At 51.7% G+C, this 16,307-nt stretch overlaps 2 protein-coding genes across 3 annotated transcripts in view; both read left to right on the top strand.

The window, feature by feature from the left end:
- Window positions 1–1,812: 1,812 nt before the first annotated feature.
- Window positions 1,813–3,702, top strand: TNNI2 (troponin I2, fast skeletal type). Its single transcript, XM_082284170.1, is given in 6 exon segments — window positions 1,813–1,869; window positions 1,872–1,940; window positions 2,243–2,371; window positions 2,756–2,845; window positions 2,959–3,135; window positions 3,452–3,702. Coding segments are annotated over 6 exon segments (606 nt in total). The 5' UTR covers window positions 1,813–1,827; the 3' UTR covers window positions 3,551–3,702.
- A 149-nt stretch (window positions 3,703–3,851) lies between these two features.
- The window catches only part of LSP1 (lymphocyte specific protein 1), a 48,449-nt gene continuing 35,993 nt past the window's right edge, over window positions 3,852–16,307 (top strand). The window contains exon 1 of one of the 2 annotated variants that reach the window (XM_082284168.1): window positions 3,852–4,545. In XM_082284168.1, coding sequence (XP_082140294.1) covers window positions 4,466–4,545 — 80 coding nt within the window. In that variant the 5' untranslated portion in view covers window positions 3,852–4,465. Of the gene's footprint in view, window positions 4,546–15,833; window positions 15,952–16,307 lie in introns of those variants that run through there. The other variant, XM_082284169.1, reaches the window with a different exon arrangement.

Below are 16,307 nucleotides of genomic sequence, written 5' to 3'. Positions count from 1 at the left end.
ACCATCAGCTTTTTATGCTTGTTAAAATTCTTCTGCTTGTTTTCAGTTAGGATGCTAACTAACTGCCTTTTTTTCCTCTTTCCCCTTTCTCTTCCTTCCTTTCCTTGTCCATCTGCTTTTCCTGAACAGTGAAGAGGTAAGTGTGTTTTGCTGGGTTTTTCCCTTTAGCGATGCTCATGGCAGCAGTCCTGGTTTCACTTTTCCTTCCTAGGAAAATCAGCTGCTGGGGGTGTGTGTGGGAGGAATGGCTCATGGTTATTTTCTTGCTGACTCCTCCTGGCAAACACGTGAAGGAGAAGAAAAATCCCTTTTAAAAGACTTTTTTTTGTCTCCTGGCTTGGAGTTAGATGCTTTTTTCCCTCCATTCCTGCTTCTCCAGCCGGCCACGAGATGGTGCTGGGAAGGCAGTGGTCCAGAGCCGCCTCTCCTCCCTCATCCATCCACCATCCCGCCCTTGGCCTAGCATCCCATCCTCTCCTCCTTCCTCACGTCTACCCCTTCATTTTCTACACACTGAGCACTGAAAAATCACTTCTAAAGGCCATTCCAAGGAGATCTGGATCCAGGGGAGTGTGAGCAGGGTGGAGGTTGCATTCTTAGCAAGTTTTCCCCGGCTTCTGGCAGAGCCAGGTGGGGCTGGGGGCGCCTGGAAAAATGCAGGGGAAGGTGTGGGAGGATTGTTCGTGGCTTTGTCACTCCACATTTCCTCTTAGCAAATTGCTCCATCCTTCATTTCTGCTTGGCATCTCCCCATATGTCTGAAACACCACAAGCTCCAGCTTGTTCTCACTGAGGGAAAAGAGGATGTCAGGGACACATAGAAACACCACAAAATGGTGCTGATATCCAACACATTCTTTTACTCCCCATCAAACCCAGACCTCCCAGAAAAGGCTGGGAGGACACTCTTTGCTAAGGTACCAGTTTTCAGATGGAGAAAAAGCCCTGGACTAACAGCCCTCAAGGAATCTGATTACCTGATGGTTAATGGTGTGCTGCATCTCTGAGCACGGTGCCTTTTCTCTGCAGAGCCCGCCAGCCCTGTCAGGAGGGCCTTGGCACCATTTGCATATGCAAGACATGTCATATTTTGTTACATTTCACTCTGCATCCTTATCTACTTCCTCCTCTATGCAGCACAGACCCACACCCAAGTGCTGCTTTCTACTCCCCGCCCCTCAGCATATCAGATGTGTTTCCCCTGGGCTAGCCCAACTCAGACGTGCCCTGTCTTCTGGGTGAAGTGCTCAGGAAACAGCTGAAATGCAGAAGTTGTGGGTTTTTTATAAATAGGAGCCCTGGTCCAGCATGACAAATACAGAAGGGCAGCCTGTGGTTGTGTCTGTCCTCCATCTGTGATGAGCCCCTGCTTCAGTATCACTTGTGCTGGGTCTTTTCAGCTTCAAGAAATTACACAGCCTTCATGTTTTCACCTGTCTGGCTGTCCTTGTCACCAGAATGTCAGAAGAACACGTGCCTTGGACTGCTCAGAAAGACATCCCACAGCTCCTGAGTGCCCAGGGACATGGGGGTCATTAGCTTGAGCACAAAGTAAAACACATCTGAGTGAAGAGGAAGTTAGAGAAAAGGCTAAAAGTCCCAAGAAGACAAGTTTGAAGTCATATTTTAAATATATATTTTCAAGCTCATCACCCTTGTTATCTCTTCCTGAGGGACTTTGTAGGTTTTAGCTACCTGAGGTTGGCAAATCTGGGTTCAGCAGGGAGCCTCTTACTTGAGTGCTGCTGGTTTGGGGACCAACTGTATGTCAAGCTGTCCATCGTGGCTGGAGCCATCTTGCAGGTCCTTGGTGGACTGTGGCATTGCATGGAGAAGGGCAATGGAAAGGGGAATGGGGACCTAATAACCTGCTTTTCTCTTGTTTCTTCCACTTGCAGAAAAGGAGGAGGGCAGCCACTGCCCGTCGGCAGCACCTGAAGGTACGTGGCACTGCTGTGGCTATGTGATGTATGTCCCGACCTTCCCATCTTCCATCCCAAGCCAGCCAGCTCTCAGCACTCTCCCTACTAGAAGAGGCCACAATGCACAACGTGGGGGCCCCCCCACCCGGGCCCCCCACCCCACTTACTGGGTCTCCACCATGTCCCTTGCTCGGAAATGGTGGTATTGATGGGAACTCCCCAAGCTGCCTCTCCATCAGGACTCCCACTCCCCTGACGACCCCCCCTGCCCTCCTTCCTTGCCTCCACCCAGTGCTGACCCTTCTCCTGCTGCCTTCCAGAGTGCTATGCTCCAGCTGGCTGCCACTGAAATAGAAAAAGAAGCAGCTGCTAAAGAAGTGGAAAAGCAAAACTACCTGGCAGAACATTGCCCTCCTCTGTCGCTCCCAGGATCCATGCAGGAACTTCAGGTAAAGGCTTCTTTAACCCACTCAGTGCTGGAGCAGAAAAGATTTGACTCCATCAGTCAGCCTGTTGGATCTAGACCAGCCTTCCCATCTTGACCCTGTTCTCACCTGTGTTGCCCTGGAGCCAGATGGACATGCAGCTGGCTTGAGAGGCAGATGGGGTCTCTCTACAAAAAAAAGGGATCTGGCTGGCAGGAAAGACGTGTTTTAAATGTTGAGGCAGTAGCACGGAGATTAGGAGCTGGCTGACAAGCCATTCTTCACCTCAATCCCCTCTAGTCTTCTGGACTGAGGGCTTTCAGAGCCACAGCAGTCAGGAGAGAGGTATTGTGTGTGGGTGTGTGTGTGGGTCCTAGCAGTCAACATCCCTCTCTGCTTTCCTCCCAGGAGCTGTGCAAAAAGCTTCATGCCAAGATAGAGTCAGTGGATGAAGAGAGGTATGACACAGAGGTGAAGCTACAGAAGACTACCAAGGAGGTGAGTTTACCCTGGAACCATCCTTCAGGGGAGTCTCCAGCCTGTTCCTCATGCCTCATGAAACCTATGCCCTGCTCTCTCTCTGCCCCCCACCCCCATTTCATCCACCCCAGCTGGAAGACTTGAGCCAGAAACTCTTTGACCTGCGTGGCAAGTTCAAGCGGCCGCCGCTGCGCAGGGTGCGCATGTCTGCTGACGCGATGCTGCGGGCCCTGCTGGGCTCCAAGCACAAGGTCTGCATGGACCTCCGAGCCAACCTGAAGCAAGTGAAGAAGGAGGACACTGAAAAGGTATCCTTCCCTCTTCCCTTTTTCCCTAACAGGAGTTGGCCCCCACCCTTCAGGGCTCACACTTTCCTGTATGATAGACAGGGTTGAGAATGACTCTTTCTCCATAATGTTCTTCTTCTTGCTCAGTATTTCCTCCTCTGGCACCCATGATGTTGAAACAGGAGGGTGCAGCTCAAAAAGATGTATAGCATGGGTGGAACTGTGTTCCTCTAGCTGACGTGGGGGTTTCCACGGGTGGGCTGGTGTGGGACCCAGGCTGGATGGGTTCTTACCCTGGGGGGCACCACTCGCACCAACGCAACCATCCCTCCCCCAGGAGAAGGATCTCCGCGATGTCGGTGACTGGAGGAAGAACATTGAGGAGAAGTCTGGCATGGAGGGCAGAAAGAAGATGTTCGAGGCTGGCGAGTCCTAAGCACCTGTGTCTCCACACCTGCCCTCCTCTCCCTGCTGTCCCCGCTGCCCCGCCGGGCTCAGGGGCGCTGACTGGGTGCCATTTCTCTCTAGTTTTGCAAAGAGCTGCATCGTGGCAGCAGTGATGTAAATAAAGCTTTGGTGGGAGAGGTGGATGTTGCCTGCCGAGGTGGCCAGACCCCGACTCATGCCATGGTGCCAGCAGGGACTGCCTCACTGTGGGTGTCCTGGAGGAGATGGGGAAGCTTTGGCAGGGGCTGTGCTGAGGGGATAGGGGACCTCTGTGCTGTTGGTCCCCTCCAAAGCTGCAGATGCTCATGCCCTTCCCCAGTGGTGAAGAGACAGAGAGAACAGTCCAAGACCCAGGAGGTGTTGCAGAACCTCATCAGCAGGATGTTGTGGGGAAGAGCTGGGAAGGGGGGAGAGGAGTGGCATCTGCAGGGCAGAAGCAGACCCTTTGGCTCCAGTGGGATTTGGGAGGTGCAAAGTCAGGACAACCTTGGCAGCACCTGCAGCAGCATCCTGGAACTGGTACGGTGTAGGGTGCTGTAGTTTAGAGATGATGGCTGTCACCAGAGTGGCATGGGCAGCCGGGGGGGCAGTGGGTCACTCCTCTCTCTGCCATGGTGGGAATGTCCATGCCACCCACTTTTCTTTTGGGTTAGCCCAGCACTTCCAAATTTCTAGCTGTCAACAAGTAAAATCTTAAATCAGTCTCAACGGTTTTTAGAAAAAGAACAAAACAAAAAAAAAGCCCCAAATTCACCTTCCTTCTGCCATCTCCCATCCCCCCAAACCCTCAGCCCATGAAGTTTCCGGCACAGCTCACTTCTGCTGAGCACAGGAAAAGTGAAACAGTGGCAGCACCCTGGTGCTGGAGCTGTGTGTGCGGCCACCGTGCCAGCCAGGGGAGAAGATGTCAGACTCGGAGGGCTGCCAGGAGGGTGCAGAAGGAGTGAGCCAAGTGGGAGATGAATCCCCTGGGGAGAATGAGAGGTAAGGCCTGGGGACAACACAGCTGCCTTCCAGTCCCGGGATACCGGGAAGCTGGGAAACTGGGAGGGCATGGTGGGAAAGGAGGATGTGCAGCCAGAACAATGATGAACCATGAGGCTGGAGTGGGTCAGATGTTCTGTCAGGCTTTTGACAAGCTTCTCCAGCTAGGAGGAGAGTTAGATTTTCTAAAGGTCTCATCCCCTTTGAACTTCAAAGCCCTTGGGAGGGGGTTGATCAAGTGGGGAATGCCAGCTCCAGAAGCAGGCAAGCTCAAGTGAGGGGTCTGGTGACCTGGAGCTGCTCTGTGGCTGAAATCAGCCCCATCTCTAAAGACCTCTCTAATGTGGAGATCAGCTGCCTCCTCTCCTTGCTGGGCACGTCTGATTTCTTGCTGCATCCCCTATGTCTCCAGCTGAATTTACCTGGCAATGTTTCAGGCTGGCTGCTGTAAAGTTATATATCTCCCTGTGCTTCTGCTCTGCTTTATTGCTTTATCAGCAGAGACTGTAAAATTTGGGGTCTCTTCACTCGAATACAGACAACTTTCCATGGGGGCTAAAAGAATACAGATCAGTAGCAGAGACCACATCTGTCTGTGGTGGAGGCAGACAGATAAGCTCAGCCAAAGTGCATCACCCAGAAGTATGGAAGATTTGGACTGGGTTCAGGCTGAGCATCCAGGGAGCTTAGGAGGTTGCCTGATTTTTCACCTCCAGCTTCAAAGCTTGCATTAGCATTTCTCCCCAAGGCTTCTGAGAGCCAGCGAAGCTAATGTTGACAGGAAAAAAAGCCCCTTGAGTGACAATGAGAGGAGAAAGGTGTGTCATCTCCTGTCATCAGTGGTGGCAGTAAGTGCTTCGGCTGACACCTGACAGCAATTAGCCTTGGCTGAAGATTTGACTGGAAGCTTCAAAAGGTGCTGGAAGGCTCTGTGCATGACTCGCTGCTGAAACAAAGGGGAAGCCTTGGCTGCTGGGGAAGCATAGGGCTTTCCTCAGCACCGGGATCGATGTGATTCCCAGCATTGTCCCTGCCTGGCTGTGTCTCTGCTGCAGGCTCAGCTCACCTCGGGCAGCAAGGAGCAGGTGCTGTGTTTGGCCCAAGGCAAGCAAACCTTCCTGCTCCCCTCTTGCTGCAGTAAGTGCAGGTACCTTGGTGCAGGCAGGGCCACCGGTGGGGTCTGCTGGTGGGGCTGGGTAAGCTTGTTCCCTTTTCTGTTTCCTGCTGGAGTTTTAGCTAAATAAAAGACTGTCTGGAGGAGTCTGTTCTGTTGCACTCAGACCCTCACAGCCTTGTTTAAAAAGGGTGTGAACACTGACAGCAGGGTGGCGCATCCCTTCCTCTCTAGCTGTGTTCTAGAACCTTAATGAAATATGAAACTTGATGGCAAAAATAGTGAGCAGAAATGACTTCCTCTTTGTTTTAAAAATATGAAGAATAACTTTCCCTTACAATTTGTATAATAGTTTCATGTGCAGCTCTAAACTTCTCTTGCTTTTCCGTGTGCTGTTTAAACGTTTGCTAGACTCTGGTGATTTCCACTCCCAAAATGGAGGAAGGAAGTGCTTACTTGCTGCTTTGGGTCTACCTTTTCTCACCCTGTGGCTAGCTTATCTTCCTGATCATCCTCTCCTGGACGAAAAAGCTCTTTTCAAGCTGACCCATGGATGGATGGAGGCAGGATAAGGTTCTAAGGACAGCCTAAAGTATGCACAGGGTCTGTTACTCAGAGCTCTCTCCATAAAGCTCTGGAGGCTTCAGGTAACCCCTGCCTTTAGTTCCTACCCCCATAGCTGTGCACATCCCTTCGGCTGTGCTCTGCAGGATATCTGTACCTGGGAGGCAGATTGGCTTTTCCCCTGTCTCCTTCCTCCTGGGTCTTCCCTCCCCATGAGCTGCAGGGCAGGGAGCCCTTGGCAGCCCATGTATGGTCACTGCCTGGAGGGAGGCTCCGCTGTGCCAGCAAGCCCCAGGCTTTTCCTTGCCATGTCCATCCCAGCTGTCTTGAATTCTCCAGATCCTTAGAGGAGCCCCAAGGGTCTTTGCTGAAATGGCTGCTGTTGCTAAGTATACCCATGGTTGGAAGGAGGTTGTTTGGGAAAGCTGATACTTGGAGAGTTTTTGGACCCCTCAGTACACCAGATTCCTTGGGAGTAGAATGGAGGGATGGCTGATCCCTGCTCAGGAGTGACTGGTCACAGTTTGACCCAGCTGGGCTCATTAAAGTGGAAAAATAGTAGGGAAATTAACAGGGGAGGACCAGATGGATTATTTAATGAAGCCGGGTTATACTTATGGTTTCCAAATTGGATATAGGTGCTCTGGCAGTGGCATTAGGGATAAAGAACTGTCTCTAATTATAGGAGGTATCAGGTGCCTTCACTGTCCTTTTCTCCTTGGGGGAAAAAAAATAAATTAAGCCTGGCTTGCCTCGCCTTGCCTCCGAGCTTATTTTGCTATGTAAAGCTATGGGTTTGGAGGAGTGTGTGTTAAAGCAAGGGATTGCCCAGCAGCCTTCATTTGAATTGCACTTTTCTTTTGAAAACACTAAAGACTCTCTGCTGGCTGGAAGGCTGGCTTTCTTAAAACTCTTGATGTGAAGTCTGGCTCTGAAGCTTGTGGGAATCCCTTGCCCCTGGATTTTGTGAGGTGAACTTACTTCAGAGGGTTTAGGGCTTTTCCCCAAATCTGAAAACCTAGAGATAACTGGAAGGGCTGGCTGTGCAGAAGGGAAGTGCTTAACCCTGGCATGCCCTGGGGATCCTGGGCCCCTCTGCTCTGACCCTCACTGACCTCGCTAATCCAGCCTTGACTGATGCTCTGCCTGCATCCCCCTTTGCATCTGTCACCCCTGTGACCCACATGCCCAACTGTGGGGTCTGCCTGGGGGCTGAGCTGACTCCTTGCTGCTCTGGTGCTCTCCCCAGAGCTGGGCTTGCTCCCAGCTAGGCACTCATCCAGCCTGGCTGCTGCCTCTGTCAGGACACTGACTCACATCTGGACAGACCACCTGGCCAGGAGGCACTCGTTAGTGCCATGTTTTTGTTGGGAACAGCTTTTTCTTTGAGGGGGGTGGGACTGCTGGCCCAAATAAAGTTGTTGCTCAGGCTCCAGGAGGCCTTGGTATGACCACCAGACTCCTGAAAGTGTAATCTGGCTCTGACTGACTGCAAACCAGCAGTGGTGCTCAGGGGCTCACAGGGAACATCAGAAGGATTTGGTGCTCTCACTTCATCCTTCCCATGCAGCCCTCCTGGCACAGTCCAGCTTTGCAAACCTGCCTGGGAGGGATGGTGCCTGCTCACCTGGAACAGGTGAGGGAGGGCCCTGCTTCCCCAGCTTGCACAGCAGCTTGGACCTCCTGTAGCTGCAGTTCCTGTTCCCTTAATATGAGCCCAATAAACTCCTCATCAGGCTGAGTCTTTGGGGATTACTGAGGAGGTGCTTTGGCATCCTTTGAAGCCAAATGCACGAGGAATGGATCTTCATGCTGTGGTTCTGTTCTTAAGCCTTTCAGGATGAGAAACCTTGGGGATGTACGTCAAGGAAAGGAAGACACAGGGGTGTATTTGTATGGCCTCTTTATCCAGGTCATGTTCTGGATCATGGCCATCTGGTATGGGTCAAAAAATATGTCCTAGGAGGTGTTGCACATTCTGGGAAAGCAGCTGTCCTGCATGGCATGGATTTGGTATGATCAGTACTACAGGAGCACCCACGGTGTCGCCATGCTGGGTGCTCTGTCGCTATGGCCGGGGTCTCCTGCCTCAGGGAAAGAGGACAGGTTATCTCTACTGCGAGGTCAGACATCTGAGGTTGAATGTTTAAGAAGGGGAAGGGATGCCCTGACTGTAGAACTTGCCCACTGTGGGTTTGGTACCCAGAAGAGGTGGTTTCCTAATGGACCTATGTGATATCTGCCAGGCCTTGGCAGCTGTCTTAGGTAACCCAAGGCATCCCCTGCTTGACACCCATGTTTAGGCACCTGAATTGCTCCCTGGTTTCCCAGTATCATCTAGGAAGCACAGTCCACTAGTGAGATTTGAGCCCAGCTCTCCTGAGGCTTGGCCAGGTATCTGGCAGTCCTTGGCTTGTCCACATGTTCCACAGAGGCTCAGCCATGAGTGGGTTAACCAGCCCACTTGGAGCCCATGGATATTTTCCTTGTCAGTGTATCCATCCTAACACACACCAGATGTGAGAGGCAGCCGTTGAAGTGTCTTAATCCCAGGTTTCGGCACTCAGAGTTGTCTTTCTCACAGGCAGGTCTCCAGTGGCTTTCTGGGGGCTCCACTCCTGCAGCCCTCTTTGTCTGCAGAAGAACTTGCAGCAGGGCAGGACAGAGTATCTTCTGTTATTTGCTACTTTAAACAAGTCCCTCCTGGGATGGGCTGCTGGGGCTGGCAGCAGAGCTCCATCTTCAGTCATAGGGGGGAGTGTCAAACCCAGGAACTATTTGGGTTCAGCCCGTCTCACATGAGCAGTGGTGGTTCCTAGCAGCCTGGTGCATGTGGTAACTGTCCAAGGAATACATGGGTAAAGAGGAAGATACATGAGCCAACCCAGCTGGAAATGGCAGTCACTGGGCTTCTACTGGCTTTATTGGTGACTTGCATCCAGTGGTCTGAAAACTTGGGGCAATCTGCAGGCAACTGATCTGAGAAGTGCAAGACTTGGATTAGTTGGAGCTCAGTTTATTTGGATTTCCCTTGCTATTGCACAGACATGTAGGCCCAAATGCTTTTGCCAGTGTATGTCAGCACCATCCCTCTGCCTGCCATAAAGAAAGCTCTGCCAGTTTGCATCAGCTGGAGGTCTTCGGTTCTTTTGCTTACGTGCTCATTTTGAAAACAGGTTTTGTTGTTAAGGATTCATTCTGCATTACCAAGGAAGCCTCTCTCCCAGCTCTAGGTATCTGTTGCTTGCTGCAGCTGAGTAGACAGTTTGTGCAGTGCCTTTTATCAAGTCCTTGCCAGATAGTTTGGAAAATATGATCTCTTCTCCTGTGCTTGTGCATGCTTGTGCTTTTCTGCTGCAGAAGCAGTTTCCTTTCCAGTGCAAGCTTGCTTTGGAGCCATTAGCATTGACAAACCCGGAACTATTGACAGACCCCAAACAATCACGGCTGCCAACTATTTGGGAGGGGCAGGGTTCTCCCCCAGTAAAATGGATGACAATAATAATTTCTTCTTAAAATAAGTGCTTCCTTGCAGTTGCCACGTAGCTTCCCATAACAGGAGCTGACAGCCTTGTGCCCAAGCTGAGCTGTCTTGAAGGGCAGACTACTGTGATACACAGGCTGCGCACCCCTGCTCTGGTGGGACTTCTTCCTGGGGCTGGCATTTGTCTCTTCTGCTGCTTCTCCATTCCAGTTGCCATCTTCCTGCATACAGCAGTAGCTGCCCTGTGTGCAGAGAGGCTCCTCTGAGCTTTTTTTTGGGCCTCGCTTTGGAGCATTAATGACTGTCTTCCCCCTTGACGAAGCCACGCGTCTTCAAGCTTTTTGGATACATGAAGATACTTTTGTGAGCCCTTTCAAAACAGCTCCTGTCTTTTGCCCAGCTTTGCGAGGCAAGCATGGATGGATATGGGCAAGCTGATATTAGATGCCTTTCCCTGGGACAAGGAGCAACTTGAAGTGAGGGACGCAGGAACTGCCACATGGCGCTTGGGAGTTCCTTCTTATCCATTTAGTCTCTCCTGACCCCAGCTGGAGTAACAGCCCGGCAGTGTAAAGCAGAGATTAATGGTTGCTAAAATTGCTTGTGTTGCACAACACGGTGCTGCATCAGAGCCTGGAGCCAGCTGCAGATGAGCTAATAAGTTTATATTGGGCAGAAGCTGTATTTTACTTCTTGAAAGCTGTGTGGTCAGCTGAGCAGCACGGCTCAACGCGGGGCTGCGCTCGTGCAGTGGAACTCACCTACACGCCCATCCACAAAACGTGCTGCCTGGCTTTGGGCGATGCTTAAATACACCACACGGATGCCACCTGGTGAAGGAAGGTGGTGCCTCTGTTACTGGTTGTGCACCTCTTATACCCAACGTGGAAGATGTCTGAAGTGTCTTCAGCTGCCCAGTGTCGATCTAGTCCACCTAGTCACAGACCACTCTATTTATTTTAAACAGACATTCAAAATTCAAATTCATTCAGCAGCTTTCCAAACCTTGGTGAGCAGAGACTCATGACGAAGCAATATGCTATAAAAAGGCCTTTTTTCAGACTTTTCCTACAGTGTCTGCTGGGGGAAGACAACCCCTTGGCAGCAGCTGCCTATATCTTATCCATCCTGGCTGGAGTCCTTTGTCCTGCTTCTTGGCCTCGCGGTAGACAAGCATCCCTAAGAGATGGAGCCTGTCTCCTCGGGGCCAATAGTTCTCCTCTTGTCCTGTAATGACCCTCCTGTGTGGGTTGGGAGTATCTTATCTGCGGCCATTGTTTTGTCTTCCTGTCTCTTTCCCAATGGCTTTGTTGATTTAACAAAATATATAGATAGCAGTGCACAGTATCAGTAATGATGCTGGCTCGACATGCTGGACCAGCAGCACTCCTCCAGGGCTTGGCTGAGTCACTTGGCCTTGGCCCTGGTCTGGGGAAACCCAGATGGTGGCTCACTGCGGTGGCTCACCATGGTTTCTTGCTGTTTGCACAGCCCTTGGTGCAACGGGGGCTCAGATCTCCTTTAACTGTGCTGGGCTGCCCCATTAATGCTTCACTCCTTCCCCTGTTCTTTAAATCCATCCTTTGTCCTTGTGTGTATCACCCCTGGAGCAAAAGCATCTTCTCTTACAAGGCTTGTAAGCCTCCCCTCTCAGTGGTAAGTGAAGCAAACTCTTGGGATTTTAGGTTTATGGATGTACCCCTTAAGTTCCCCAGGGAGTGTCCCTTTTCCATTCTGTGTGAGGGTGAGAGGTAGCGGTGGGGCAGAGGAAGAAGGATGCTCCTTCTAGATCCGGCTTCTGATTCCCTCTCATTTCTGCCTCTTTGGATATCATAGGAAGAAAGTCAGCATTGATCCCATGCCAAATATTTCAGACTTAGTATGACACAGTGTTTGTTGGCTGTTTAGACCCACAATTACACGTGCTTTTCATGGTGCTCCTCTGAGCGCGTGGGCCTGGCAGCACCTCTGAGCCAAGACAGCTCCCGCCTACAGCCCCCCCTCCCTGAACACCCCTGGGGTCATGTATTGGCTTGGGAATATCCTCTCCTGACTCATGGCCAGGACAGAGGAAGGCTTGCCAGGGAGCATCACTGGACTGGACTCCTTGCCCTGCACCCTGAGCTAATTGCAGAGGTGAGGCGCCCTGCCCTCCTGGCAGCACACTTTGGTGCTTGTGAAGAGCTGTTCTGGTGGGAAGGAGACAATGTGCTGCTTTTGGCTGCTAGTCCTGCTGTTTCCTTGGGATTATCTCTTGATTGCCTGTCTTGGTCTCTGTATTTGGCTGCCCAAAAGTGAGTGCTGGCAGAGTAAGCTGGACTGAGTTAAGTGGGAATTTGGGGTGAAGGTGAGGTGGCCAAACCCTACCCCTCAGGCCAGTGTGTAAACCACACCATCTATGCAGCTGATGTACCAATGGTGTGCCCTTTTCCCTGAAGTGGGCCTCTCGGGGGGCTGGGCAAATGCTGAGGCCTGCCAGGCTGGTTTCAAAGTGGTGGATACCTGTGCCTGGTGAAGAGAGGCTGGTGGGATGTCGGGATAGGGAGAGAGGTTTGGGATGGCAGAGGGAAAGATGCAAACCAGAGATGCTCCCCCATCTACTCATTGTCCTAGGAGGCACAGAGTCTCCAGCTGAGATAGGGCTTTTAGTCCTTGCTGAAGATGTGAGGCTGTCCCTGTGATGAGAACATCTTCTCAGGGTGGGATCCACCACTGACATGCGGGCATGGACCTCTGGAAACCATGTTGGCAGATGGTAGCACTTGTAAAGGACTGGCCCTCGCAGTGACTGTGCTTTGGGGCTTATGCTGATGCTGGTTTACATCCCAGCAGTATTGGAGAGAAATGCTGGAGCTGTATTTCCTCACTAGCAGGACTAGAGTATTTTTGTTCTTTTTTTTTTCCTCTTGACCATGTGTGAGCCTTCAACTGATTTTGCAACTAGTCCTACATAGCAGAATGATTGTGTAATTAACGGGAACTGGTGCAGCCCTATCTCTCTGGGACTCCAGCCCTCCTTCCCACAGTGATGGAGGCAGACCCGCTCTCTCTCCCAGCATCTCACCTCCTCTACTTTCCCTGCTGCTGGGAAGAGCTTTGGGAAACTCCAGTGCCACTCAGGGTGGCTGGTGCCCCAGGTCCTGTAGTGGGGTGGTGTTTTGCTGCAGAGATTTATGGTGGTTCTCCTATCTTAAACTGTGCCAAAAAATAACAGATGAATTAATTCTTTGTTTTTCTTCCTGTGTCCACTGTACTCCTACCCGCTTCCTGGTGGGAGCAGAGGGCTTGTTTCTGTGAAAGGATCCGAGCAGCTGTGGGACTGATGCTGACCTTACTGTTCCTAGATACAGGGTATGATTCACACTGATGCACGTGGCAGTGAGAGGCAGGAGAGGAGAGGGGACCCAAGGCGCCTCTGCACTCTAAAGCTATGGTGTGGGATTTCTCCTGCACTGCTCTTTCTCTGTGGGCACATCTTTTGTGGTTTTGAATAGTGGGTTTAAACGCTCCCTGCCCCACAGAGATGGGGATAGGGACTCTGTCCATGTGTCACTTAGTGCACAGTTCCCTCCCTTCTTGCAAGCTGGGGGTCCTGCTCTGCTCTCCTCTCCTGTGGTCCTGCCAGACCCTGCTGATGTTGGAGGAAGAATGAGTTTTCTTGTCATATTTAATATCTTTCTCAAAGATGAAAGCCAGGGAGAAAGGCAGGAAGCCTTCCCCAGAGGTCGAGTGACCCAGCCACCTTGAAAGATTTTTCCAGGCAGAGTTCAGTACCAGAAATTTCTCTCCCTGGGAGCAACACAGAGCTCAGCCTGCTGCCTGTTGCAGTTAAGGGACACCCCTCCTCACTGCTTCACTTCTGGTGTTTCCAAATTATCTTAGCACCTCAGACCAGTAACAGCTAATGTCATGACCTCTCTCCGGTCCTGCATTTCATCATCCAAGCATGGTTTCTGTCAGCCCTGTTCATGGAAAGCCCCATCTCTGAGAGGCAATCAGTCCTGGAACTGGGGTGGAAGTCTGCCAAGTGCTTTCAAGATGAGGAGCTCATGCTGGCATCCTCTGGGAGTCAAACCCAGTGTGAAGCCAAGGCTCTCTTGCTGGGGGAATTAACAGCTTTTCCCTCTGCCCATTTACACAGAGAATCTCACCTCTGATAGGTAGCAGCGTCCCTTTGCCTCCAGTAGGCTCCTGCCTTCTCCTGGTGACAGTGGCTGCATTCTTCCTTGCCCCTCCTCAGCTCCCTGCGGATTATCTGGCATCTCTGCCAGAACGAAGAGTGCTTGCAGTGATTTCACCCAACCCCCAGTTGCTGCTGGCCCATGGCTGTGAGCTACATCTCTGCCTGCCAGGGCTCCTTCAAGTTGCATCCTTGCCTGGCTCGGACCATGGGAGTCAGTGGCAGGTTTGGGCCGATTCTCTCCAAAAAGAAAACCCTGTAGGTGCTCACTTCATTTCAACTCTGGCCAACTGTGGTGAGGTCAATAGGAATGTTCACATGCTTAAACCTAATTACTCCTGCAAGCACTTGCAGGGCTGGGACAAGCTCTTTTTTAGCAACAGAGATCTTTTGTGGTGGATCTGTTGCATCTTCTCACTGAATTTAGAAAGAAAAATATGCAGTGTGATATCATCTAAGCAGCCCACAGAGTGAGGGTGGCATCAGTGTCTGTGCTTTGTGGTTTTTGTTGTTCATAATCACTTAGGTGATGCTTAGTAAATACCTGCAGGGAAAAAAACCAAGCTGTTTTGAAATGAAGAGACAGTGGAAAGGAGGGCAGGCACTTCCTTTTTTTAAATTGAGATTTCTTGGTGTATTTCACGGGCAACTTCCCCATTTCAGCTTACCAGGCATCAAGAAACATTTCTGCAGAAGTGATTGAAAGGAAATGTGTAAATGAGATGAGAGGGACTGAAAGCAGAAGGAAGGTGAGGGTCTCAGCAGAATGGTTCTATCCTAACTGCTCCCATTTCGGAGAGAGCCAGAGGAATATTCCCACTTACCTTGGGGAACACGGGCAGGCTGTGCCATGAGCACCAGAATGTGCAAGTATATGGCAGGGCTGGAACTTGCTAGGTACAAGTCCAGGCACCTGTTGGTTTGGCATGGTGAAGGATCTCTTTTCACCCCAAAAGCACGTGGACAAGGAGATGCAGGTTAGGGAAAAAGACTCTTTTGTTTTTTCTTCCCAAGACTATTCCCATGAGGAGGTAGCACAAAGAACAACCATCTGAATATGTGGCAGATGGGCATTTTGTTTTAGCAGGTGGCAATCTTAGTCCTTCATCAAATGCTCACACACTTCTTTAATCCCCTGAAATATCAGTGTTTCATGGAGGCAAGCCTTATTTAGCCAGATTTTTTTCCTCTTGCCCAATTTGATGGATAGGAAAACTGAGACATGGGCAAGTTGGTGACTTGAGCAGGTGAGGGAGAATGTTTGAGAGCAGAAGCAGGGTGTAGGCTGCTTGCCTGCCTGAGGCTGCAGCTCTGTGGCTTCCCCCAAAATCCAGCTGCTATCTCCATCCCAGGAGAACATTATTCTCTGGTGTGGCATTTCCCAGTGCAAAGCCCCTTTCATGTTAATCTGACTCTTGGCTCACCTTCGGACGTGTGGGGACTGTTTGGAGGCGAGACCTTCATGCAAGACTTCTGCTGTGAATGGAGCGGGAGTGATTAACAGCCCGTCGAGTGCAAGTTGCCAACCTGGATTTCTGCTCCCTGTTTGCTTTGTGTATAATCAGAAAAACAGTGTTAAAGGTGGGGAAAAAACAGAAAAAAGAAAGGCGGGGGGGGACGGAGGGATGGGGGTGGGGGGGGAGAGGATGAGGGGGCTGGCGAAGATGAAGGAGAGAGAGAAGAGAGTTAAAGCCAGGAGAGAATCCCCCTCGCAGGGGAGTGGGGAGCGCCGGGCTTTGTGCTGCGGGGCCCGCCGGCGGCTGCGCTCCCAGAGATTCTCCCGTGACACTTCCACGAGGCAGAGGGGGAGGAGGAGGAGGAGGTAGAGGTGGAGGAGACAAGCCGGGGGTGTGGAGCAGGGGGGGCTAGCAGAAACAAAAGGAAACCAGCTGCAGAACTTCCTGAAGGCGGAGAGGGGGCCGCGGGAGCGCGCAGTGCCGGGCGGCTGCCTGCGGCGCTGGGGAGGGGGCGGCTGCGGGACCCTGCCCGCCGCGGCTCGGCCACCATGACCAGCGCGATCCTGAGGAGGAACTCCAGCAAGCAGGGCCTGCAGAACCTCATCAGGTGAGCGCCCACCTGCCCGCGGGGATCCGCTCCCGGCTCCCGCTGGATGTGCCCGCGCCGAGGGGCGCGGTGGGGGACGCCGGGGGGGGGGGAGAGGGAGCGTGTGTTTCAGACCGACCGTCTTCGTGTCCCTTTAAATCGGCTGGATTTCGTCCTTACCTTGGTTTTCCAGCAGATCCGATGCATTGGAAGGAAGGATAATAGATAACCCTCCCTCTTCTCCCCAAAAGCTGTATGAGAAAAGCAGATTTGAACTTACTGATGGCTTTTCCAGGAGCTCACAACTGAAATAACTGAGCACAACTGTACTGTGACACTCACCTGAGCCGCTGGTTTCCCCTCTCCCTGCAAGGAGA

Source organism: Coloeus monedula, assembly GCF_965178545.1.
Source record: "Coloeus monedula genome assembly, chromosome: 6".
In the NCBI taxonomy this organism is placed as follows: Eukaryota; Metazoa; Chordata; class Aves; order Passeriformes; family Corvidae; genus Coloeus; species Coloeus monedula.
The sequence above is the reverse complement of the archived record's forward strand: the minus strand, read 5'-3'. Positions and strand labels throughout refer to the sequence as shown.